The sequence below is a fragment of the Bacillus rossius genome, chromosome 17 (genome assembly GCF_032445375.1).
Source record: "Bacillus rossius redtenbacheri isolate Brsri chromosome 17, Brsri_v3, whole genome shotgun sequence".
In the NCBI taxonomy this organism is placed as follows: Eukaryota; Metazoa; Arthropoda; class Insecta; order Phasmatodea; family Bacillidae; genus Bacillus; species Bacillus rossius.
The window spans coordinates 10,725,981-10,751,765 of record NC_086344.1 but is presented as its reverse complement, the minus strand read 5'-3'; the positions used below and the strand labels follow the sequence as shown (position 1 = coordinate 10,751,765).

General features: G+C 38.0%; 1 protein-coding gene across 1 annotated transcript in view; it reads left to right on the top strand.

Annotated features, from left to right (window-relative positions):
* Nucleotides 1-25,785, top strand: part of LOC134540809 (disintegrin and metalloproteinase domain-containing protein 12) — a 658,355-nt gene that overhangs the window by 207,372 nt on the left and 425,198 nt on the right. Inside the window, exon 4 of the mRNA XM_063383750.1 lies at nucleotides 6,075-6,125. Coding sequence (XP_063239820.1) covers nucleotides 6,075-6,125 — 51 coding nt within the window. The remainder of the gene's footprint in view (nucleotides 1-6,074; nucleotides 6,126-25,785) is intronic.

Genomic DNA, 25,785 nt, shown 5'->3' with positions numbered 1-25,785 from the left:
CTGCCCTGGTAGCTGTCTTCAAGCCTCTGCGTGGACCCGCACTGCCCTGGTAGCTGTCATCAAGCCTCTGCGTGGACCCGCACTGCCCTGGTAGCTGTCTTGAAGCCTTTGCATGGACCCGCACTGCCCTGGTAGCTGTCTTCAAGCCTCTGCATGGACCCGCACTGCCCTGGTAGCTGTCTTCAAGCCTCTGCATGTACCCGCACTGCCCTGGTAGCTGTCTTCAAGCCTCTGCGTGGACCCGCACTGCCCTGGTAGCTGTCTTCAAGCCTCTGCGTGGACCCGCACTGCCCTGGTAGCTGTCTTTAAGCCTCTGCATGGACCCGCACTGCCCTGGTAGCTGTCTACAAGCCTCTGCATGGACCTGCACTGCCCTGGTAGCTGTCTTTAAGCCTCTGCATGTACCCGCACTGCCCTGGTAGCTGTCTTCAAGCCTCTGCGTGGACCCGCACTGCCCTGGTAGCTGTCTTGAAGCCTTTGCATGGACCCGCACTGCCCTGGTAGCTGTCTTCAAGCCTCTGCATGTACCCGCACTGCCCTGGTAGCTGTCTTCAAGCCTCTGCATGGACCCGCACTGCCCTGGTAGCTGTCTTGAAGCCTTTGCATGGACCCGCACTGCCCTGGTAGCTGTCTTCAAGCCTCTGCATGTACCCGCACTGCCCTGGTAGCTGTCTTCAAGCCTCTGCGTGGACCCGCACTGCCCTGGTAGCTGTCTTCAAGCCTCTGCGTGGACCCGCACTGCCCTGGTAGCTGTCTTTAATCTTGTGCTTGATGAAGTGATTAATTCTGACAAGATCGAATACTGTATTGAAGCCCTGAGACCAAAACAACGCAAACGAAGTGAGCAAGTAAATAATTCTATCAATCTTATGAGGATCACTGTTACGATATAGATCTTAAAAAATATATGTAATGAACATTCAATGAAGATGACGATAGCAGACGAGACTGTGTATACGTCATGGAAGTTCCTGACATATTGGTCGATCATCTGAGAATACTGATGGCTTTGCTTTGTGCAGGAATATACTCGCATCTTAACGAAGTAGCCTTCATACTCAATGAACTGTGGAATGCTGGCTACATGCAATAATTTCTTTACCTGCATTTGTATAAAATTTAAAAAAAAATAATATTATAATTACAGAAATTATTGTTTTGTTCTTTGGTTTATGATAAAGACGGAGTTCTTGCGACTGCATATAATATGTGTGTATTGCGTGGTCATTGTGTTTTTTGCATGTCCGTTGCGTTTCCACTGTGTGTAAATAAAGTATAAATAAACAATATTTTGCCAAATAAAGTGTTTTGTGTTAAGAAATACAAAAATACAAAGAAATATATTTAAGCCCTTTATTTATTAAAAAGTGCTAAAAAAAAATATTTGGTGATATTCCTTTATGATATAATTACTGTTGATTTTAGATTTATCCTCTACTTGAGGTTAACTGCTCCTTGAGGTGAACTGATTTTTTTTATGGAAAACTTACCGTTGATTTCTTTTGTACTTAAACGTGTTGTTAGAGTTTATTAGAGGTGTGTATATTTGGCACGTGATGGTTATTGGTAGGGACCGGAAAAATTCGCGGGTTCAATGACCTGTAGGATGAACTCCACAGTTCTACGTACACTCGGTCAAATGCCATCCACTCATTGGCTGCTGTCTTGTAAGACGTCCCAACGTAGCAGCTTGTGATTCGATACAGCTTTGGTCCGGTGTTTCTCTTTGGCCCAGAGTCATCCAGGTGAGTTGTGAGCCAATAGCAGAGGCAGCACTGAGGTATAACTATTTGTATTTTTAGCCTATCGCGAAATGAATTCGCGAATTTTTTCCTGTCTCTAGTTATTGGAATCGCTCTCGCACGTTATAGCTGGTGTTTTTTTTTTTTTTTTTTTTTTGCCGTGTGGTTACAAATGTCCGTGTAACGAAGGAGACAGACGTGTCTTGCGTGAGAACATCGAGCCACGTGAAGCCTTTGTGCTGCGTCGCTCCTCGCTACTGACTGCTACCTGCTCCGCGCGCGCAGACGGCGATATTGCATTCCCTGCTCCCTTTAACCCCCCCCCCCCCTGCCGCTTCCCCTCGATCGCAATCACGCGCGCGCCACTTCGCACCGATACACGCGCCAGAGAACCACTTTGTCAAACAGATGCAATCACTCAACGTTCAAATTGGATAGAAAAAAAAATCCCAGAAACGTCAGTTAAATAAAAAAAAATGGAAAATAATTATTTTTTTTTCTTACATTGTGTAAGTAAGTTTAAATTTTAAAACGTTAACAATTTGAAGAATTTTTTTCAATGACAAAAAACAATCTTCCGCTCTCTGAATGGACTGATTAAATTGCAGTTTTTAGCAAGTTACAAAACTTATCATTATAATAAAGTAGATCACACAAATACTTTTCTCTTAAGTAGATATTTGTTTGAAATCTAAAGAATCCAAACTTTTTTTTATCAGTTTGTGTATTTCACGTAAATTAACAAAGTAAAAAAAAATGTTGAAATTAATATCCATTCAAAAACAATAAAATCAAAATATTTGTAAAAGTTGGTTTCCTGGTTGTAATGGTATACCAGTAACTAAAATGCAATTGTGTTACATATTTTTTTTTTCTTTGTCCAAAATTTCTTTTTTCCTGTAGGTGTCTCCTCTATCGGCGCAGTTTTGAGGCGGTTCATAGATATTTTCCTCTCGTTTGAATTTCTTTACTATATGTGTATGTAAACAACGGTTTTCTTGTATTCATTTGTTTCTCGAAGTGTTGTGTTCGCCAACTAAAAACTTTCAAACAACTAAGGGATAAGATTAGAACATAGTATTTACAGAACTGTCACAAAATTTCAAAAAGGGTAGCTGTTCAGTCAAAATAAAGTAAATTAACATGATCGTACAGTATTTGTTTAGATACAAAATATGTTTTCTTGTAAAAATTAAGCTTTAAAATTTTCTAGACGATGATTTTTATTCCTTAATTAAAGGTGTTTTTAAGTATGTTACACATAATTTCTATAGTCATCTGTGAGTTAAGATGTAGCTTAAATTTTGACAACTCCACAACTGCATGCCAACATATTTTGACGTACAGTTACTATCTCTATCACTGTCACTAAATATTTTGTGAATATAGACTCACCAAGTTTTGTTTGGAAGCTAAAATAATTTTGTAGTTTACAATAAGTGGCTTATTAGTAACAAAATATTTTTTGAAGATAAAAAATTGTTTTGACAGCACGAAAAATCCCCAACAATTACCTAATGTTTATAAAATAATTATACAATGAATTTTCATCATTTTGCACTATTTTGCACTGTTCTATTTAGCTATAGTTGTACTGAATGTATAACATACGAAAACATAATCCGAACATGACTAGTAATTAAAAAATTTATATCTGTACATTACTGCACTTAAATACAAATATCATTCCTAACATATATATTAATTTTGTAATTTTTTATGATCATTTAATTTTTTGTGTGTAAGTTAATATAACAATTTTGGTTAATCTTTATTGTTTTCTTTATGGCTACATATAGATAAATAGCTCATTAATTTTCCTAAATTAAAACAACTATAGATTTATGTACTGAAGATTATTATTGTATATACATTTTCCGAAAAACTACATTGGCCTTTAATATTGCATTTTCAAAATTAGCCTAACCTTAAATGTAAAAAAGAGAATAATAAAAACAGACACAAAGCATAGGTCAAAAAAACCCTGCAACCCAATTACACATTCGATACCAAACGCCAATTGTACAAATTATGTGAATGTTTTTAAACTTTGCATTACCAATTCCAAAAGGAAATAGAATAAATAATACATTCCAATTATTATTCCATTTTGTAAAATTATTTAAATGAATTCACATATAAAATTAAAAATATTAGCAGAATTTCGGGGGAGGTCAAATAGAAAACGTTTTACTTATATGTTGCATAATTATGCACAGTTTTATCGCATAATGTGCGTGCTTCGACAAAGTGGTCCGCTTCACTACAAGCCTTATGAGCGAGACAGCCCTGCTGGTAACCCTGGTTTTGCAAGTGGCTGGGACAGTAGGTTAGCGGCTAAGAAAGCAGAGAATGATCGAGCCTTTTACCCGATTTTTAGTTGATGGGAAATATTATTTTTTATAATCGTGATACAAAAAACTTTTGTAGTCTGAAACAATAACCAAGGAAATGTTGCACAATGTGTGAAAACAGTTTTAAAAGGAAAGCTTAGATTAGGGCTTTTTGCGAATTCTGTGTTGATTTTCACTGCACTTCCCGCAACATAATATTTGAAATATAGTTGTCAAGAACTTAAGAAGTATCTATGCAAAGTAAAAAACAAAATAAAAGGAAATCCTGTGTAAAGTGTCAGTGTTTGAAAGTACTTAACCTTAATAAACATATAATTCTACCATGATTGAGTAAAGTGGTCGGGAATGTTTCAATAATATGTAGTATTTTCCAAACAATATATCTCTGGTAATAAACAAATGTCTAGCTCATATTATCCAAGCAAGTTGTATTGAACGTTGAACAAGGAAGTACAGTGTTGATTGGCTTGTGAATATATTATCACTAATAAGTTACATTTTTGCTATGTGTTATGTGTTTGATTTAAAGATAAATTTTCAAGAGTAAATAATATTTTAATGGTTGAAAATTCAAACTAAATAATTTTTCTAATATTTTCTACTGAGCGTGTCTTTCTGCGAGTATCTGTCAAATATTTTATTTAGTAATGGAAAAAAATGTTTTTAGAAAAGTTTTAATAAAAATTATAATAACTAAAAGGTACATTACAGTATATTGAAAACTTATAAGATCTAGTATTGAACAAGGTAACTAATACAACTACTACGAGAGCTCAGTCAGATAAAAAAAAAAACACTAGCTGATGTTTCTAGAGAAGGCTTAAATACTGCAAATGTTTAAGAAGCCAATTGACTTGTCATGTTACAGAGCCGTCCATCCAGTAATATAGTGACCCGATATATAAAGGACTATTTTACTCTTTCGTAGGTTTTCGTCAAAATATTATTTGTAGATTCAAATGATGTTGGAAGAATTAAATAAGGGGAGATATTAGACTTCACAAATTACTTTACCCTCTGATTTTTATCTTAATATTGCTTATAAAATAACGTAGCTCGTACAAATACTACGTATATCGAATGGTTTTAGTGAACGAATGTTCAAACAAGACAAAACATTAATTTTTTATTTTATTTTAAATCATATATAGTTTGATAGAAGGAAAAAACTTATAAAAGACTAATTAAAAATAATTACATAGTTAACTATTAAAGTTTTACTGATTACTTTTATATATTATCTCCCGACAAAATCCAACTTCTTGTATCGATACCTAAATGTAAATTAAAAATGGAAGTTTTATTAAGAGTTTCCTTTAAATGTAACCTCACATTATTGTGATTCTTTTGTGTCGCAATAAACGGTTTGGATATTTTTATATTTATGTTTTTTCATGCTTGTTTCAATTAATATTTTTATGCCTAATTTTGGCAATAAAATACTTACTTTTATGGATAAAAATTTCGATAATAAATATATTTTATATGTAGGTTTTTATATTTATTGTATTTTTTTTGTTCTGAGTAGAAGCACCTTTGAAAATCTCGTTTTTTTTTTATTTCTACGAAGTTTAATCCTTTACGTTTAGACTTATACTTTCATAACAAAACATGAATAAGCTACCTACCTAACAAAAATTACCCAATTGCCCATTTATTCTGTAATTAAACATTGTTATAGACATCTACACCAAATAAGGCGTTACAGTTTCTTTTCACACGCTACAAATTAAATAATCTTGATTTATAAATTTCATGTAACTTGCATTCACTTTTTCTACAAATAAATCTCAACTGTATAAAATCGACCACCTGTTCCATACCGCTCTAAACTATCACTTGTGTTTGTTATTTTAACTAGTGCCAGGACACAGCTCTTGAGTTGTGATGACTAGCATGGCTTGAATGTGTCTGTTCTCTCAGATGCAATGTGTGCAGGACCCAGGTTTCACGCAGTTCGTGTGTTTCTTGTTTCCAGAAGCCGACTACACACTGGATGACTCGTTCTGGAACGAAGAGAGCCCGGTTGGTGAGTAGCGCTGATCCCCACTCAGCAGACAGCAGAGCTAAGCTCGGACTCGCAGCTGCTTGGTGGCAGGGACGTCTGCTGGTCGCTGAGACCGAAAAGTCAGTTTACTATTTCAAAAGTGCAGAGTGTTATTTAAGGGGGTGCCTCCCATTTCAGGGCAAGATTTTATATTTACAGTAATTACATATAAACTTGTAGACTTTTTCAATTGTTTAACTTTCACGAAATGAAAAATATACACAGTGCATACTTCTTGCAAAATTGGCTGCCAAAGTTACATTTTCAACGTTTTTGTGTTGTACATATAAGGAGAATCTATTTTTTTTGCAGAGCTAAAACTTTTTACGTTTAACTGCTATGCCACTGGCTACTTCAAGAAATGGTTTGAATTTCTTTCAGAAACTATTAATTAATTTTACCTGGCATTTAAAAATTCTCAAATTTGTTACCTACTATTTTGACAGCCAAGAAACATGAAGTGAGTTTTTGTGATAGAAACGCAAACCATATCATGAAGTAGCCAGTGGCATTGCAGTTAAACCTAAAAAGTTTCAGTTCTGCAATCAATTAAATTCTCCTTATTTGTACAACCCAAAAACGTTAAAAATGTAACTTTGGCAGCTAGTTATGCAAAAATTATGCGCTGTACATATTTTTCATTTCGTGAAATTTAAACAATTGAAAAAGTCTAAAAGTTGATCAGTGATTAATATAAATATAAAATCATGACCTGAAATGGGAGGCACCCCCTTAAGAAGAGCTGTAAGCTAACAAACACATGATGCTTCTGAAGCAATTTTTCTTCTGGGAAATATTGTTGCGGAACAGACGAAATCCATACTCGTGAAAGTCTTTCATAAATATTCAGATGTAAAAAAATACTTAATTTCAATAAAAGTTTTACCGTGGCTCTTAACCAAATGTGTATACGCATGTTCAGCATCAATTAATTGCAGTTTGTAATCGGTACTTTTGCTGCGAGTTCACTAACAAGTACAAGTCGCTCGCAGCGGTTCAGACAGACATTGCCACCTGGATCCATCAAGTTCTCGTGTTCCTTCCGTCATGACGTCACGCGTTCCGCATTGCAACGAGCTTGACTGTTTGAAACAGGAATGTTACCTTAACGCGTTAAGAACAGTACTGAAAATAGCCGATTGACCTACAAACCTTCCAAAACATTTACTACATATCTAAACATTATAACGTTATATTCCCATCTTTACTAAGTGGATTTAATTTTTTTTGTAGGATTTAGTTTTCATGTTCGCTTTTATTTGGGTGCCAGATGTTAATTATTATTCGTTTATGTCATAAAAATAGTAAATGAAAAACAGGCGTCTTTTGTGGAACAAATTATTTTATTTGATCTCAGTTTTGAAGAACATGACTTTAATAGATTACTGCTTAAAACTATTATCGTAGTAGTTCCTATGTATATAAAGATTAAAAAAGTAATATATAATTTTATAAAATAAATAAATCAAACAACACATACTGTACTGTTTGGTGCTAAAATTAATTTTCAGGCCAATATGAAACAAGAGAGGAAAAATACACAAAATAAAACAGCCTTTTTAAAAGTTTTTTTGCGCGTAATCATTTGGTGAAAAAAAACACCAAATATATTTTAGCAAATAAATAAATTCGTGAGTTTTTAATGTTAAAAGTGATAATACAAATTTACATTAATGCAATTTAATGACTACTAAAATATATGTAATAGCTACGTACCAATTTTTTATCCTTTATCATTTATTTATATATATTTTTTCATTTTATATTAAACTTCATGTCGGGTATTCACTCAATCAGAATAAATTTTCATCGTTAATATTGCACAAACAACTTTAAATTCGGCCTGAAGCTACATCTCGTGTGGTTAAATTTCAAACGAAATTTTTTGTTAGTTATATGAACGTTGACGTGCATCATTTTGTAAACGTCTTGTCTATAGATCCAGACCCTACATGATTCCATTAGAGTTATGTTTCCTCCCTTTACTGCTTAGTATAAGACAGGATCTGCATTTTAATTTTACTACGTTGTACATTTTAGTAATGTTTCAGTAGAGAACACAGACAAAAAAATTGATTGAAAATTTTTGAATGTTATGCTGTAGGGAAAAACACAAAATTCGTTAACATACCATTGCCTTTAAGCAAAAAAAAAAAAAACCAAAAAAAAAAATTAAAAATTTAATATTTTGTGGGAGGTAACATATTAAAGCTTTAAGAAAAGTCAGATTGAAAATGATATTCATGTATGTAATCATATCTACTGTGCTTGTAAGTTGAAGAAGAATTCAGCTCGAGGAATAAACTTTCAATTTAATTGACTGTTGGTCTCCTCAGGTAGTATGGCCTTTCTCGGCACAATAATTTAATTTTATCTTTTAAAAAACTGATTTTTTCACGTGCCGCCTTGTCTGCCACAGTCTCACATTGAAACAATACCTTAAATATACAAACCACCACCCATTTTATCTTACAGTTAGAAATAATTATTGAAAATATTCGCTAACCCAATCTCATAAGTATATGTTTTATAAATACAATTTCTTGCTAAGAATTTTATATATCTTCCAATATTTATAACATATATTAGTATATAAGTAAACAAACACATTTATTTATATAAATAAATATAAGTATAAAGTAAATAAAAACAATGTAAAAAATCAAAGTGATCAAAACACATCATTTGATTACCATATAGTCCAAAGAATAATATTAAAATAAAAATATGAATTATTAATGAAATATTGTGAACTAACTTGCTGTTAAAATAGTCCCGCCAGTTGTTACCAAAGTAAAAATAAAATATTGCGATTTGTAGCTTTTAATACATGCACTGAAAACAAATTTGGCAAACTAACGTAAAATGTTACTGCTTATAATAAATATTCTATATAAACAATGTCTCTACCACGGTATGAGCGATATGTGGCTTTTGAACACATTTGCTTGTGTTAATTTTATTTTTGGATGGAATTTAATTGAAATCACTGGTATTCAAGAAAATTACAGTCCTTAAGGAGTGTATGGTGGATTTAATCCAGAATTTACAGGAATATGTCTCAGCATTGGGGAAGGAGTTTAGATACCAGCAACTTATAAACCGGGCGTAAGGCAATATGGCATCAGATATAAGGCAGAAAATGGGTCATAAAGCTAGTCAGCGTCCGGGGAAATATTTAAGTGTGAGTGGTGTAGGTAACAGAGGTGAAGGTCAGGGAAACGCCCGCATGGGCAGGCAAGTAGCTGTGATTAAACACAGGTGTCCCGGAAACAAATACAAAGTTGTTGGGTGGAAACACTGGTGTTGATGAGACAGTGGAAGCCGCGGTAGACCCAGGCGCCAGCAGTAGCTTCCATCAGCCAGGCATTCGTTGGCAAGTTGGTCGCTGAAATGCATAACTGGAGAACTGTTTGAAGGTGGCTGAGGGTACCTATTATTGGCAGTCAAGTAAAAGTGGCAATGATGCTTCATTTTGAAATTTTCACATTCTCCTGGACCAGGAGATTATGGATCTTGCCCGAGTTCATTTGTAACCCAAATTTCCTAGAGGAAACCAGGGCAGTGTAAGATTGCGCCGAACACAAATTGGGATTTGGGTTTGAAAAGTATTACGTGGTTAAGTGAGTACAGAAAACCAAGAAAGGAATGAAGATATGTTCTGGGTTGGAAGTTAGGAAGAATCACCTTACCAAGGAGCAAGAAGAGAAGTTGCATCAGTTGACTATGGATTTTAGGGATGTATTAGGTAAGAGATTAGGGAAATGTCAAATGCTCCCCTATAAAATTGATGTCTGTGATGGAGTGTCGATAAAATTCAGCCTGTACCAATGATTGCCACCCAAACTTCAGGCCTTTACTAATCAAGTATTTAGAACAACAAGGTGAGGTTAAATGCACTCTCTCTACCTTAAAATTTCCAGCCTTTCTGGTGAGGGAAAAAACAGAGACATGCCGCCTTATACTGAACTACCGCCTACTAAACCAGAAGATCAAAGTAGAAACTTTTCCGCACCCTGACATTGAGGTACTGTTCCAGTATTCAAGCAGTGGAAAATAATTTGCCAGTGTATGCCCGAGGAGAACAGCTAGAAGTATACTGGATTTGTGACCCCCTGGGGGGATTATAAATGGATGTGTGTGCCCTTTGGCATAAGTTTTGTTTGATCAATGTCTTTCCCGCATTTCGCACGCTTTGTTAGGAATAATTTCACTTTGACTTCGTGGTGTCATTCTTATATGACCTTTTTGGTATTCTCTAACTCCTTGGAAGAACATCTGGAGCATGTGTGCGAGGTTTTGGAGAAGTTGCGTGGTGCAGGTTTTACCACAAATCCCGAGAAAGTCACACACACTCCCACTACGTCATCCCCTCCCCTCCCCCCCCCCCCTTCCGGGCAGTGGCGCGTTCAACTACCTACTGCGAGACACTTGGTGACATGTTTATTCACTCGTTAGGTTCAAAAACTCCTCCAACTTTATTGAAGAGTCAATTTCTTAATTAAGTTTTGAAACTGTGACTAAAACTTTCAGCAGTGAAATTAAAAAAGCAGTGAAATTAAATAATATAATCAAACAAAAATGTAAACTCAACTGAAATATTTTTTTTTTAAATTCCCAAATTAAAAAATAATTTAACTTAAGTACAAAGTTTAACCAAAATAAATAATACATTTAAAAACTGTTCACTTTGTATGGCACAGCACATCACAATAGAGGTTCTGCCACAGTCAGTTTGTTCGTCACCGCACCAGACATGCGAGCAGCACAGTGCACCAGGAGAGGTGCTGAAGGAGGGAAGTGCAGCGGTGCACAGTGGCGTGAGCGAAGCCGCGAGGTTGTTAGCGGGGAGGGTGCCGGCCGGGAGCAGTTAGGCTCGTGTAATGCGGTCTGCAGGCTGGCGCGCGGCTCGGGGTGAGGCGAGGCAGAAAATTCCCTCTCGGATTATCTGCCCCCCCCCCCCCCCTCTATCCTCGCTGCTTCTGTCAACAGATTTGTCGGAATGAAGACGGAATCCTGGCGAGACACGGATCCATCCCCGACTATTTGGTTCTGGGGGGAAAATCTTCAACGAGAGTTTTGCTTCAGCGGGCTTTCAGCATTTTTTTTTTTTTTTTTACTCGCCCTACTTTCATTCCATCCGCAGAAATCGTTTCCTAGCGCCTGGCCTCCCCCCCCCCCTCGCCGTGGTAATACGCAGCTTCCTCCAACCCCCTTCCCCCCTCCCCTTATTCTACCCTTCCCGACAGCCAATCAGTTTCCTTCACGGCTGTTCTCTCGCGCATCGCTGCGGGAGACGACTTGAGTGAAAACTCGCGCCCAGAAACACGCTGAGATAGATTGCTTACCAGTTTGTGTGCGGCGGGCAGCAGAAGGCTTCCATTTTATAACCATACCTATAAGCAGGGGCATGCCGATTTCGCGAAAAGATCTGAACACTTATTAGAATGCAACAAGGTATACCCGCAAATGTGGTTTCTTCCTTATGATTGGCGACCGTCTGTGAGAGAAGTCGTTGTCTTGTTTGACCGAGCCACTCAGGACGCGTTTACTTCCGCGCTGAATCACTGTGACTGGTGTTGTTACAATCATATGTACCTGGAAGAAACTCACCCAATCACGAAACATAGACGATGCTACAGTGTTTTGACTATTATCTAGTACCGAAATCTTTTCGCGAAATCAGCATGCCACTACCTATAAGAAAATGATAACTGTAATTTTTTTTTACATTCGATGACAAAAATTATTTTCTGATACAAAAACATAAAAAACATTTAATTAGATTAGCGAAAGAGTGCATCTTATGTTTAGGTAAACACTGTAGTGTTTTTTTTTTTTTTTTAACGGTCAGCTCTGCAAAGGCGATACTGAAACTAACGTATCTTACCGTCGAGTTTTGCTGGAGCCACTTAAAACTTATTCACAATTAAAATATGTTCGCTGTTTTTTTTTTCAGTTTTAACTAGTTTAACCCCATAGCCGATATTCCCCATTACCAAAAAATATACAGTCGAGAAGTAATAAAGATATTACAACATCCATAAAAAATAAACCTGGTGAATGGATACAAATTGAGCATAAATTAGGCAACACTCTTCAAATACCTTTGAACCCAAGCTCTGTATTTAACAAAACACATCAAGTATGACTAGACAGAAAGCCTAGCCAACAAGAAGGGAGAAAAAAAAACCTCTTATTTTCCCACTGCTGCAGCCAACCAGTAACTAATCACTTACAGTCGAGAGAAGCTAAAGTCAAGAGAATTTCCAAGACCTTAAGTAGGAAACATCTTGTCTGAAAATATCGACTGTAATGTTGACCGAAACGTTAGTGAACTCTTTGCCTTTGTCGCAACTACAACTTACAATACGTCCTCTGAATATTTTTTTTTTTTGCAGTGTGGAAAATTTAATGCCAGCACAGAAAATTTCTTGTAAGGAAGAAAAAATATAACATCATAAACGAACACAGTATGCTGATAACGACGAGACCGATGCAACAAGAACAGTAAATAGGAGAAAAACCATCTTGAACAGCACAGCAATGAACAGACAAAACCAGCGATGATATTTAAACATATGAACTGAACTACACGACAACATGGCAAACCATATCCAATGCTCTGTTAGTTGTTAGGACTGTTATTAATGACTATAGATGCTGATTTTTTTTTAAATTTACTTTTAATTGGATGTTTCTGTATGATTGGCGTAGCATTGTCTGAGAAAGGTTCAGCAATACTATATATTTGCGTTTCACCCTTTCTTATGTTGCTTTTGTGTTTTTGAATTTGCATTGGAAGGGTTCTACCAGTATTTTCAAGGGTACATGCATACACATTCTCAGGCGATGTGAGAAAAACAGTTCTGACAGTGAAGCTTTCCTGTGGTTGGTTTCACTCTGGTGATCGTGCTTTATTATGTGAAAATTTTAATTGGAAAATGTTCTTCGTCCAAAGTGGATTCCCAGTAGTCTTATTTTTCAGAGAGGCCACAGACATGGGTAATGACAAATTTACCACTTGTTTTTTAGGCCTGTTTTGTTCATTTATGTATAATTTTTTGGTTAGCATGTGCTGTTTTATGGTGCCAGTTAAATTAACATCTGCTAGAAAATTATCTCTTAAGTGATTATGGTAATCAGCAACCGATTTGTTGTTTGAAAAAATTATATCCGCTTGTTTATTTAAAGTGTAAATCACTCAAGTTTCGGCGCTTGTGGGAAGATTGGAATTTAGGTTCAGGTATTTACCGGTGTGTGTCAGTTTTCTGTGTAGTTATGTGGTGATTTAGCCGATTTTGTTGGAGGCTAGAACATCATAGAAAGGAAGGTGCCCATCAAAATACATTTCGTATGTGGACTGAAATAGGGCGCAAGTGAATTGACAAAATTGGCAAACTTGTAAAACTTTTCATGCCCATGTTGCCATACATGAACATTTTCGTTAAAATTTCGAAGGCAGAGTTAAGTGTGGTGCTAAGAGTGTTCCTTTTTTTCCCGTGAAAAGCTCTCCATTTAAATTTTGGTAATAGACTAGAAACTTAAATATCCATTTCATACTTATCCGTTTAGTTAAAACGATTATTAACATTAATTAATTTTAAGTGGACTACTGCAGATTAAAGTATATAATTTAGTCAAATGCCTGAAGTTGAAAGTGACTCGCTGCTATGAATTGTTTTTCTTTTTAACCCATTGGTACTATTGCATTTTTGTTTTAGGGAAGCCTACAACTGCAATAATACTGTCAATGGACACTTTTTTTATACTAAAAATTCCTCTAATGGACAGTCATAAAATGGAAGTTAAAGCGAAATCTTGTTCTATAATTAGGTTTGACAGCATTTTCTTTTGCACCAGTGAGGTTTGAGCGCCCGCAGATCATTGGCCAATTCGAGATGAACCGGCCTACCTCGTGGTTCAAAACTGTGATCTCGCAACGACACATATGATATTGTAAAAAAAAAATGCTGTTTTTTTTCCTGTCGTTACAATCACTTTAAACTTGAAATAAACGTATTTAAAATGATGAAAAGATCGTTATTTTCGTGTCATGCTTCAACAAATCTTATTGAAGCTATACTTCTAAAGGTGTGAAGGGAAAATTTCTAGCAAACAATGGAAATGTAACGAAGTTCGCAAGCACCATGTACAGAAGGTGAACATGATAAAAGTCCGAGGAGCATGCGCGTGTTTCTGCTGTAGCCACAAGTCGAAGACCAGGCTGGCGAACGTGTGTGGAGGCATCGATTTGCATATGTCACTTATGTGAACACAGGTGAACGAATCAAACTTATCGGTGTGTAAAACATTTATGATGGCAAAGATCTAAAAAGATTTAAAATACGAGGTGATATCTTTAACTATTTTTCAAACTTAAAGTTGCACTTCAATAGATAACTGTTTAGTTTTTCGCTAAGTTATAACAGTAGCAGTGGTTTTTAGAGCAAATATCATCGAGAAATGAAAACAACAGAAACTTTGCAAAAATTACTACGAGATTACGAGATTATTGGATTTTGACCATTGGCCCTCAATTGCTTTCATTTCGACTGGCTATAATTGGATAATGGTTAATGTTGTAAGGTAATCAGATTTTAAAATACTGCAATTAAATAAATATATATATAAACGAATCTAATCAAGTGGGAGAGTGAATATATTTTGGGAAATGTTATTATTCTTGAAACCCATTTTATAAATTTTATTTCTTTCAAAAATAGTTAATTACAAATTTAAATGACGGTATAATCATGAGATAAAATAATTCATTACCAAATGATATCCGTTCAGTATTTTCGTGTGCATTAAGCTCAACTGTTAAGTGTGTAAATACAGACTACAACTTTCTAGTTTCGATCCCTGCCAAAAGACAGAGATTTTTTTTAATATGTCTTAATATTTAATTTTAAGAATATAGTTTTAAAAAATTACATTTCTTTAATTTTTTAATTTTTTAGCTTATTGCATACTTGGTAGGCATAACACATTAAGAAAAATTGTTTGAAAAATAAAAATAAATCTCACAAACACAATTGAAGTGATTGATTGGGAATATCATAACATACTTATATACATTCATATGTACAAGAGTGTATGGGTTTTGTATAATTCAAATATGCAGTTCGTGTTAGAACTGAGGACTCCATGACGTACGTGTGTTTTTAAAATTATTATTTTTATTAAATTTTATGACTTGAATGTTTTTATAAATTTAAACATTTTTTTTCATTAATATTTTCAAGATGGCAGCCGTAATGGAAATTGCAACGGTGACGTCATAATCCATGATTTCGTCAGAGGCTGATCGGAGGCTGTAGATATGGATTATTAAGCCTCAATATGGTCATTTCAAGCCATTGGAAATTTTAAGGACTAAAACGGGATTTTTTTTTTTTAGGAATTCTGAGTCATTTTGAGTCCAAAAGGACCGCCGTAACGTCATAATCCAAGATGGCGGACACCGGCTCCGGCTCCACTGGTCCCAGTAGCCCCGTTTATACTCTACTAACCTATAAGAATTTTAAATTGTTACTGGGAAAATAAATTGATAAAAAGACCTTAATATCTCAGCAGCTAGGTTCCGTACCGCGTTTTGCTGAAATGTTCCATAGAGACTAAGGTATTTTTTTTACATTATCTGACATGAGGTGTCATTTTTTTACACGAAAAATTTTATGATTCAATCAAACCTTAGTGAATTGCGCAAGTTGTGATTTCTTAACAGTGTAGTCATGACAGTGCCCATATACGTGAAATATTTATATAAAGATAAATAAATTATTGAGGTATTACGACGTAATTATTTGTCTTTGCTTATACGTTTTTTTTGTGTGTACCTCGTGTTGCAGTTGTTAAAGTCTCGAGATATATTATATATACATGCGTTTTAAAACATAGTATCTCAATGTTTTTTTCTGAAAAATTAATAAATTTGTATTAATGTTTCCTTGTTTCTGAGATGAGGAGGCCTTTCATGTGCCAGGTTATTAGGTATGCCTCAATGCAGCCATTACAGACAGCTAAAAAGGCTGCAAAAAGTTAGTTAAAAAAACAAATGTAACCAATTTTTATCAAGGTTGCTCTGACATAAATTTGGTGGAGGCACAGGATTAATTTGTTTTAAGACTTTTCTTTAGTTGTGTAAATAAAATGGTGTACAGAAAAATGCGAGGTCGTTGAAGATCACTAACTGTGATCCAACCTAAGGTCGGCCCCCTCCACCTGTCCTCCAAAATATGCGCCCTTTAGGGTGGATTGGGAGTCGGCTTACAGATCAATTTCTAACTTTCCAGAGAAAGTAATATTCAGACAAAGATGCCAAGGCAAAACTCCCCCTTTGATCAGGAAGGCGTTAGAGCGGTGGTTCCCAATTTTTTGCAACTGGCGACCCCCCTTCCCTTGCAGGAATACCTCCACGGTCTATCGGTCCATGGTGGAGTAAAAAACCTTATTTGTATCGTATCCCTTCCTTGTGTTTATATCATTTACCATCAAATATTGAAAATATATACATATATTTTTTTTAAGATACCGTTTGATTATTGATAAACAATTTTGTGTTCCGATTCGAAAATGGTTGACAAAATATAAGCACTTTGTAGTAAGACAGTTGTTTATTTAACAAGAGATGTGTTTTTGCACACAATTCGATTCGTTTCGAATTTTTCTTATATTTTTCTGGTGGTTCGTTCGATGGTTTCTGATAGTTTTAGGATCGAGTCGCGACCCACGCTGTATCAGAGAGGAAGCCTTCTTTTCACAGACGAGAGAGCCAAAACCCGAAGTTCCCCGAAGTTCATGCTTTTTTCCCGTATCTTTTATGTAGCTATCCTAACCAAATCAACCGTCCACAATGTTTTAAAGTATTTATAATGTAGCTAACCAAATATAATTGACCATTAGTATCATTTTATCAACACCGCCATATTTATTTACAATGAACCAACAAAAAAAAAACCGAAGATGCACGATCGGGCGTTTGGCTCTCTCGTTTGTGAAAATAAGGATTCCCGTGTCAGAGCGGAAGCCTACTCGTCACTCGTCCTTCTGGACATACCCGAATACTCACGTTGGCAAGCCTTCTTTCAACAGACGAGAGAGCCAAACACCCGATCGTGCATCTTCGGGTTGTTTTTTTTTTTTTTGTTCATTGTAAATAAATATACAACTCATGATAGCTAATGGTCAATTAGGTTAGGTTAGCTACATTATAAATACCTTTAAAACATTGTGGACGGTTGATTTGGTTAGGATAGCTACATTAAAGATACTATGAAATCATTTAAACGGTTTCCCACAAATAAATACACCTGTTGTGGTACGGGGGAGAGAAAAAAGCTAGGTATGAACTTCGGGGAACATCGGGTTAGGCTCTCTCGTCTGTGAAAATAAGGCTTGCCAATGTGAGTATTCGGGTACGTCCAGAAGGACGAGTGAATCGTAGGCTTCCCGTGTGAGAGGGGAAGCCACGACCAGACCAGGCGCGCTGGAAGCACACAGAGTTCGTGTAGCGGCGCGAGATGGAGCAAACATGGCGGTCTCCCCCCCCCCCCCCCCCGCTGTCAGGAGACAGACACGCGGGAGCAAGTTATCGGTGTTGGCAGGCCTGGCTGCGGCGCGACCCCCCCCCCCCTTCACCCCTCCTCCACTGACATGCTTGGGGGCGGATAGGGAGAGCGCTAACTCAATGAAACAAGTCTGGAATTAGATTCGCGAACAACAGCCGGAATGTATTCAAGGTTTAAGTTAACCGGCGCACCGCTGCTCGCAACTTCCAACTGCATTAGCGGCCGGTGCGATCTATCGGCGTCTGGAGGAACTACTGAGAGGCCCTGCTGCTGCAGTTGTCGTGAATAGTTTAAGGTGATTGTTCGCGTGTTTTTGAATTGACAACCTATCTGTAGCTATATGTCGATTTTGATGGATCAGTGTTTGCGGAAATTCAATACTACAAGCTTTCAAGTATGACATTCAATTTATGTTAGAGGGTATGCAAAGAATTTACTAGAGTTTGGGAATATTCTAATATCTGGGAGCGAAGACATTTTAAATTTAATATATTTCAATTAAATTGTGGTAATACTTTTAAAATGACTAACACCAACAAAAATAATGACATTTTTTTTTAAAAATTGTGATATATATTAAATTTTTAGCAAATTAAATTATTTATTAAAAATTTACTTTCAAACATTGAAAACACGTTTTCAAACCATAAAAATTGTATATATTAAGCACTTAAAACAAAATTTAGTATTATAAAAATTTTAAAAACAATTCCCTACCCGTCTTCGTTAAATAATTTTCATTTATTTAATATTTTTATATGGCAAAAAAAAAAATACAACTTAGTTTGGCCAAAAATAAATTTCAAATTTATTGTCCATTGATATTTGCCTAGGCATGCAATCTTCTCAAATTATGATTTTATTTTAAACTAGCTGCCCGACCCGGCTTCGCACGGCTATACTAATGAAAAAAAAATCAAGCCACAACTCCCATTTACAGTAATGGTAAATAAAAAAAATTCAGTGAAAATATATTACAATGCTGTATAATGTACCGATGAGAAAATGAATAGCACCGATGGTTTACCGACTCGTGCACGCAACGTACAACTGATGTACCCGTACTTCGCTACGGCAGTCTACAGGCAGATCACTCTTGCGCCGCTCATTATACATGCCCCTCCTTGTGGGTACGCCACTGCCGCGCGATGCCAGTTGCCATGGAGACGCAGAAGGCATGAACAAAGCAAAATCCTGTTCTCATGCAGACAAAGTACTCACTGTTGCCTGGTTTTAACCACCCATGAGATCTGATTTTCGGAAAATGTCATCCTGCGTAACATAAGGTACATTACTGTGAAGTTTCAAGTCTATAAAATATATATACTTGAAAAAAAGGGCAATTTTTGATATTTAAAGTACCCGCCAAAATTTCAACAGTGATGAGGACTGCACTAACAATGAAATAGTCGTTGCCATAGAGACGAACGAAGCATCAACAAAGCAACAGCCGTTGCCATGGTGATTTACTACCAAAAACCGGAAATTTTGATATATTAAGCCCCCGAAACTCCCCTTGGGATCGGATTTCCGCAGAATCCGTTCTTAATGAGAGTCTACATCACAAAACGAGTAACTATGCTAAATTTCAAGTCAATTGGGGAGTATAGTTTTAGAGATCTCGTGATGAGTGAGTCAGTGAGTGGTATTTTATCCCCTTGGGGGTAGAATTAATAAAAATCCTTTCTTAGCGGATGCCTACGTCATAACATCTACCTGCATGCCAAATTTCATCCCGATCCGTCCAGTGGTTTGGGCTGTGCGATGATAGATCACTATGTCAGTCAGTCACCTTTGAGTTATATATATATTTTACTTTTTTTTCACAATTTCACAGTGAACACAATACCGGTTTGTCACATGAAATTAACTGAGCAGAGAACAATGAGTAGCTGTCAAACAATGTATCACGCACCGGCGCCATCTACTTAAAATGTTAGTTTGTCCTGAATTTTTCCTGAATTTTCTTTGCTATAAACCTCACGGAGCCCGAGACCTTTCCAACGACTGCAAAACCGTGGAAATCGGTTCGTGCGTTCTGGAGTTATAGCGTCAGGAAGGAAAACCCGACTTATTTTTATATAGTAGATGAAAAAAAACTAACACAATTAATTAAGAAAAATGATTTGTCACATAAATTATATTTTCAAATAAAGCTAAAGTGTAAAGTTAGTAAAGTTTTCTTCTATTTAAGAGCATCATAAAGAATTTTGTCACCGCTTGTTAAATTTTAATTGGTGAATAGAAACAAGCAAAGCAATTTAAATAAAATGTAACGTCCGGTGCCAGCTAACTGATAAAAAAATATCCGGAGATATGTACGTAGCGTACGGGAAGGATAGGTACGTAGCGGAGCATGCTGCACGCTGGTTGTAACGGCCGGAAGGGGAGACGGCAGGGGAGAGGTAGAACTGACGCAGCAGAGATGCTACGGAATATTCCTAACGCTGCTTGTGTTTGTCTACTCCTCAGTTTTCGTAACGGAGTAACGATTGACACTACCATATTTCTTTTATATTATTCAAAGTATCTACAATTTATTTTATTCGTGTGTAAAAAAGTTGTAGATTTGTGTAATTGACTTTATAAGTATCATTCATTTTTATCTGAATAGTGTGATTGAAAATGTAAAAAAGACGTGTAGACTTAAAGAGGTTAGTTTATTAAGTGTAATTTACTTTTGGTATGTGAACACTGTGGTTTGGAAAATCAAAATGACTTGGAGACTTGTGAGTTAGACTTTAGAAGTGTAATTTATATTTGATTTGGAGTAATTATTTTGGTTCTTTCATTTTATTCAGCTGAAGATCGTAATTTAACATGATGTCTGAGAATGGAATAATGGCAGAAGCAGCTAAGAGGAGACGTGGGCACCAAAACGCGCCAGTGAACAGATGCGAATGTGAGGTCGGAGAAACAAATGCAGTTAAGGGGCCCGCCTCGTCAGGGGTGTATGTGTGTTAGAGGCGGGAAGATAAGCGCGACGCTCGCTGGTGCTTCTAGCGCGGTGTCTCCTCTGGACTGGCGCGCAGTCTTCTCCCAGTGCACATGAGCGGCGACCGTGACATTACATGGCCGAGAATGAAGATAAAGGTGTAATGCAAGTCCCTTAAGTGCTTTCAAGAATCTGTACTGGTTGTTTTACGCCTAAAAATTACTCTGAAAACGCATTTAAGCCATTTTAACTCTTCTGAAAATACAGTTTAAAAACTTAATCCGATATCAAAAGTACTTTTCGGCCCGCAGCGAACTCTTAGATGTTTTTCGTAAGCAGACCCCACTGGGATGTGTTGAGTAGTATTCATATCGTGTTGTTTTTCCTGAAGCTCTGCGCACCGCGTGTGTGCCCGGGTGGGCGAGGCCCTTAAGGTAGGTTTCAAAGAACTGTAGCGTGGGCGGCTCCAGGATTAAGGCGCGGACGCACAGTTTTGGGAGCTCGGGCTCCAACCGGGGGGGGGGGGGGGGGGGGGGTTGCTCCTATATCATAAAGGGTCCGAGGCAGACGATCACAGGTTGTAATGAAAATAAGATTTACTGTTCCGATAGTTTTCAGAATAAACCTGATGATTTGTATTAAATTGTATGATTTTATTAAGTCTTGTTTCCAATTTTCAAAATTGAAATTTTTTGGATAGGCCTGGACCTACCGGCCACTGTACTGTAGCTGTTACCATGGTGACACTTCCAGAAAAATTGTTATATAGTTTTTCGTTATATGGTACATAGACCCCAAAACTATCGTTAAATCAAAAGTTGTGTGTGTGAGTGTGTGTGTATGTATATATATATATATAATCACAATTTTATGGACACAATAACTGCCGCAATTTTTCTCAAATCACTTCCGAACTGATACTTAAAATATCGCAGGGGAAAATCTCGGTCAAGTTCGTTAATAGGCAATATCCGACCATAACTTTACTCCCAGAGTGTGGAAAATATCACGTCCGTTTGAACGTATTAAAATTCTTAAGAGAATACCAAAATCTGTTGTCTAAAATATTTTTTAGTAACGACCAACCATAACTGCAACTAGTTAAAAAAAACAAAGGATGGAGGAAACAATAAATCGTTTTTTCCTTCTTAAGCTCAACATCGAATTTGTACGAGATTTTTGTTAATTATATTATTTTTATCTAAAACTTTTGTCTGAAACAATTTCTGATAATACAAACCATTACTGCAAGTGGTTGGATAAAAACCTGGTGTTGAAGGTTGAAATATGGGAATAAATAAAACTTCTTTACAATGTACTCTATCAAATTAATGTTTATTTTTGTTTAACTTTTTAAAAACTGTTGAAAACTTTTGTTTAAAGTAAATTTTATGTTACAAACTATTTCCGCAAGGGGTGTAAATAACAAGATTAGAATGACCAGAAGACATTTTTTTTAGTAGATAAACAAATTCATTATAATTTATTGTAAAAAACCTCAACTTTATATAAAACCTTTAGTTGACACAGATATTGATGAAATGAACTATTATTGTTAAACCTGAGTTGAAAATAAATAAAAACTAAAAATACTGAGCATAAATTTAATCGGAATTTATAACCATCTTAATATTACCTTAACCCGTTTTCCAAAAAAAAAATGTACACGACCACGCATTAATGCAAGGTGTGGCCAGGCCTCTGGCTAAAACAAGGTTTTACCTTTGAAATCTGTTATATATATATATATATATATATATAAGGTGATCATAATTAAATTATTATTTTTTAATAAATATTATATCAAATTGTTATTTAGTTTTTAAATTAATAGTTATTTATCCTAGCCTATTTAATCATGTCTTATTGTTTGTAATTGTATTGCCTCGCTGGGGAGTTGCGCGGGAGTGCGGAGTGTGGAGAGTTCACGCGACAGTTGGCAGTAGCAAGTGTCAGTTACTCAGTTGGCTGCCCTGTAGTAAAGACGCTGGCCGCTGCAGTCGAGGCGAGACCTCGTGGTAGCGCCTCGCGCGGGAGTCAAATGGGCCGCGACTGTTGGAGTGTACAGGCCATGTCCGGGCGCGCTGCAGAACTGGTCACTCGATGAGCCTCGAGCACGTTTGTTCGGCTTTCGGGGACAGACCAGGGCATGTTTATTACAAGGCCTTGCGTGAGACTAGCTACAAGTGTTTCTGCCGCAGCGACGAGGGAGATCGTGAGTACAGTTGATCTGATTGTAGATGGTGTTGGTTTGGATAAACTAGAATGTTTTACTATGAGACTTGGTGGTGGGCCAGCATCTTCGTTACATTATACAGTGAGACTGTGATAGACTGTGTGAGACGGTGTGTGACTGTGTTAGACTGTGTGAGACGAGACGAGACTGTGCGAGACGAGACGAGACTGTGCGAGACGAGACGAGACTGTGCGAGACGAGACGAGACTGTGCGAGACGAGAAGAGACTGTGCGAGACGAGACGATACGGTGCGAGACGTGACGAGACGGTGCGAGACGAGACTTGGAGACACGAGACTGTGCGAGACGAGACGGTGTGAGACGAGACGAGACTGTGCGAGACGAGAAGAGACTGTGTGAGACGAGAAGAGACTGTGCGAGACGAGAAGATTCTGTGCGAGACGAGAAGATTCTGTGCGAGACGTGACGAGACGGTGCGAGACGAGACTGGGAGACACGAGACTGTGCGAGACGAGACGAGACTGTGCGAGACGAGAAGAGACTGTGCGAGACGAGAAGAGACTGTGCGAGACGAGAAGATTCTGTGCGAGACGTGACGAGACGGTGCGAGACGAGACTGGGAGACACGAGACTGTGCGAGACGAGACGGTGTGAGACGAGACGAGACTGTGCGAGACGAGACGGTGTGTAACGAGACGAGACGATGCGAGACGAGACTGTGCGAAACGAGACGAGACTGTACGAGACGAGACGAGACTGTGCGAGACGAGAAGAGACTGTGCGAGACGAGAAGAGACTGTGCGAGACGAGAAGATTCTGTGCGAGACGAGAAGATTCTGTGCGAGACGTGACGAGACGGTGCGAGACGAGACTGGGAGACACGAGACTGTGCGAGACGAGACGGTGTGAGACGAGACGAGACTGTGCGAGACGAGACGGCGTGAGACGAGACGAGACTGTGCGAGACGAGACTGTGCGAAACGAGACGAGACTGTGCGAGACGAGACGAGACTGTGCGAGACGAGACGAGACTGTGCGAGACGAGAAGAGACTGTGCGAGACGAGAAGATTCTGTGCGAGACGTGACGAGACGGTGCGAGACGAGACTGGGAGACACGAGACTGTGCGAGACGAGACGGTGTGAGACGAGACGAGACTGTGCGAGACGAGACTGTGCGAAACGAGACGAGACTGTGCGAGACGAGACTAGACTGTGCGAGACGAGAAGAGACTGTGCGAGACGAGAAGAGACTGTGCGAGACGAGAAGATTCTGTGCGAGACGTGACGAGACGGTGCGAGACGAAACTGGGAGAGACGAGACTGTGCGAGACGAGACTGTGCGAGACGAAACGAGACTGTGCGAGACGAAACAAGACTGTGCGAGACGAGACGAGACTGTGCGAGACGAGACGAGACTGTGCGAGACGAGACGAGACTGTGCGAGACGAGACGGTGTGAGACGAGACGAGACTGTGCGAGACGAGACTGTGCGAAACGAGACGAGACGGTGTGAGACGAGACGAGACTGTGCGAGATGTGACGAGACTGTGCGAGACGTGACGCGACGTGACGAGACTGTGCGAGACGTGATGAGACTTCGAGACGAGACTGCGCGAGACGAGATGAGACTGCGCGAGACGAGATGAGACTGAGCGAGACGAGACTGAGCGAGACGTTACGAGACTGTGAGACGTGACGAGACGTGACATGACGGTTGTGCCGCTTCTTACGACTAAGCACTGCTCCCTGCCACTCTGGCATTTATTCCCTCTCCCCTCACAATCGACAAATCTTCTTGCCACGGCAACGGCGCGATTATTTTCACCATCATCCCAGGGTGCTGTTACTTGGTCCACCTTAGCGTGTTGCATCAGTCACCACCTGGGGCCACGCTGTATCCCTCCGCCGGCCAGTTCCGCCCCTCCCCTCCTATCATTTAGGTTCCCATTGCCCCTGTGTGACAAGAGTTAGGAACTAATGCCCCCTCCTCCACAAGCTTCATACTGTTGACCTGCCGGGTAAGTTTAACTACGTGTTGCTCCCGCATGAGAACTCAGTGCACGAATTCACCCGAGTTTGTCAAGGACGGTGAAGTACTTCGGTATGTTGTTCTCAAACGAATGGGAGTGAAATCCCAATCCTTGCTTCTTTTTTAAACATCTTTCTTTCTCGGGGTCACCTTTCCGCCGGCAGTCGTCACTGTGGACTGACACCCGTCCACTGCAGTGTGGCTGTCATTGTGGACTGACACCCGTCCACTGCAGTGTGGCTGTCACTTTCCCTCGTCGGCCCTCGGACAGTTTGTGTGACTGTCGTCCTGTTTCGACTCCCGCCGTCAGTCCGTGTTCCGATGTGCGTCTAGCTCAGTCAGCTTCTGCCGGCCTCTGACAAGGAGAGACGTCTTTCTTATTGTGGCAACCTTTAATCTCCATGGGTGTATTAGATGATGGAGTTTAAATTTTTATTTTATTTTTCTTGAAAGTCTTAATTATTTTTCTCAAGAGGCCCCAATTTATAAAATAATATAAGTTTATTTAAATATACAGTAAAGAATTGTTGACATTTAATAATTTAAAATTATTTCCAGAAATAGTTATCATTGATTATTGTTTAATTTATAAATGTTGGAATAATTGTTAAGATTTGATAAAAATAATAAGTAAACCGAACATTTTTCCAGGATTTATATCTTTAAATAAAAATCCCCTGAAAATTTACTAACTCACTATAGAAAGTAGACGGCCCAACCAAAGGCGTATCATCCTATGTAAAAGGTAATTTCTAATGGATGGGCAGTAAAACTTTACATACGTGAGACATACCTCCCCCCTCTGTTGGTGTTTGAATTATATGCTTCAGTAGTAAATCTTTCTATTACACGCAAATCTCTTCAACAAGCTAGAAAATAAGCATACAAAATATTTCAGATTTTATTT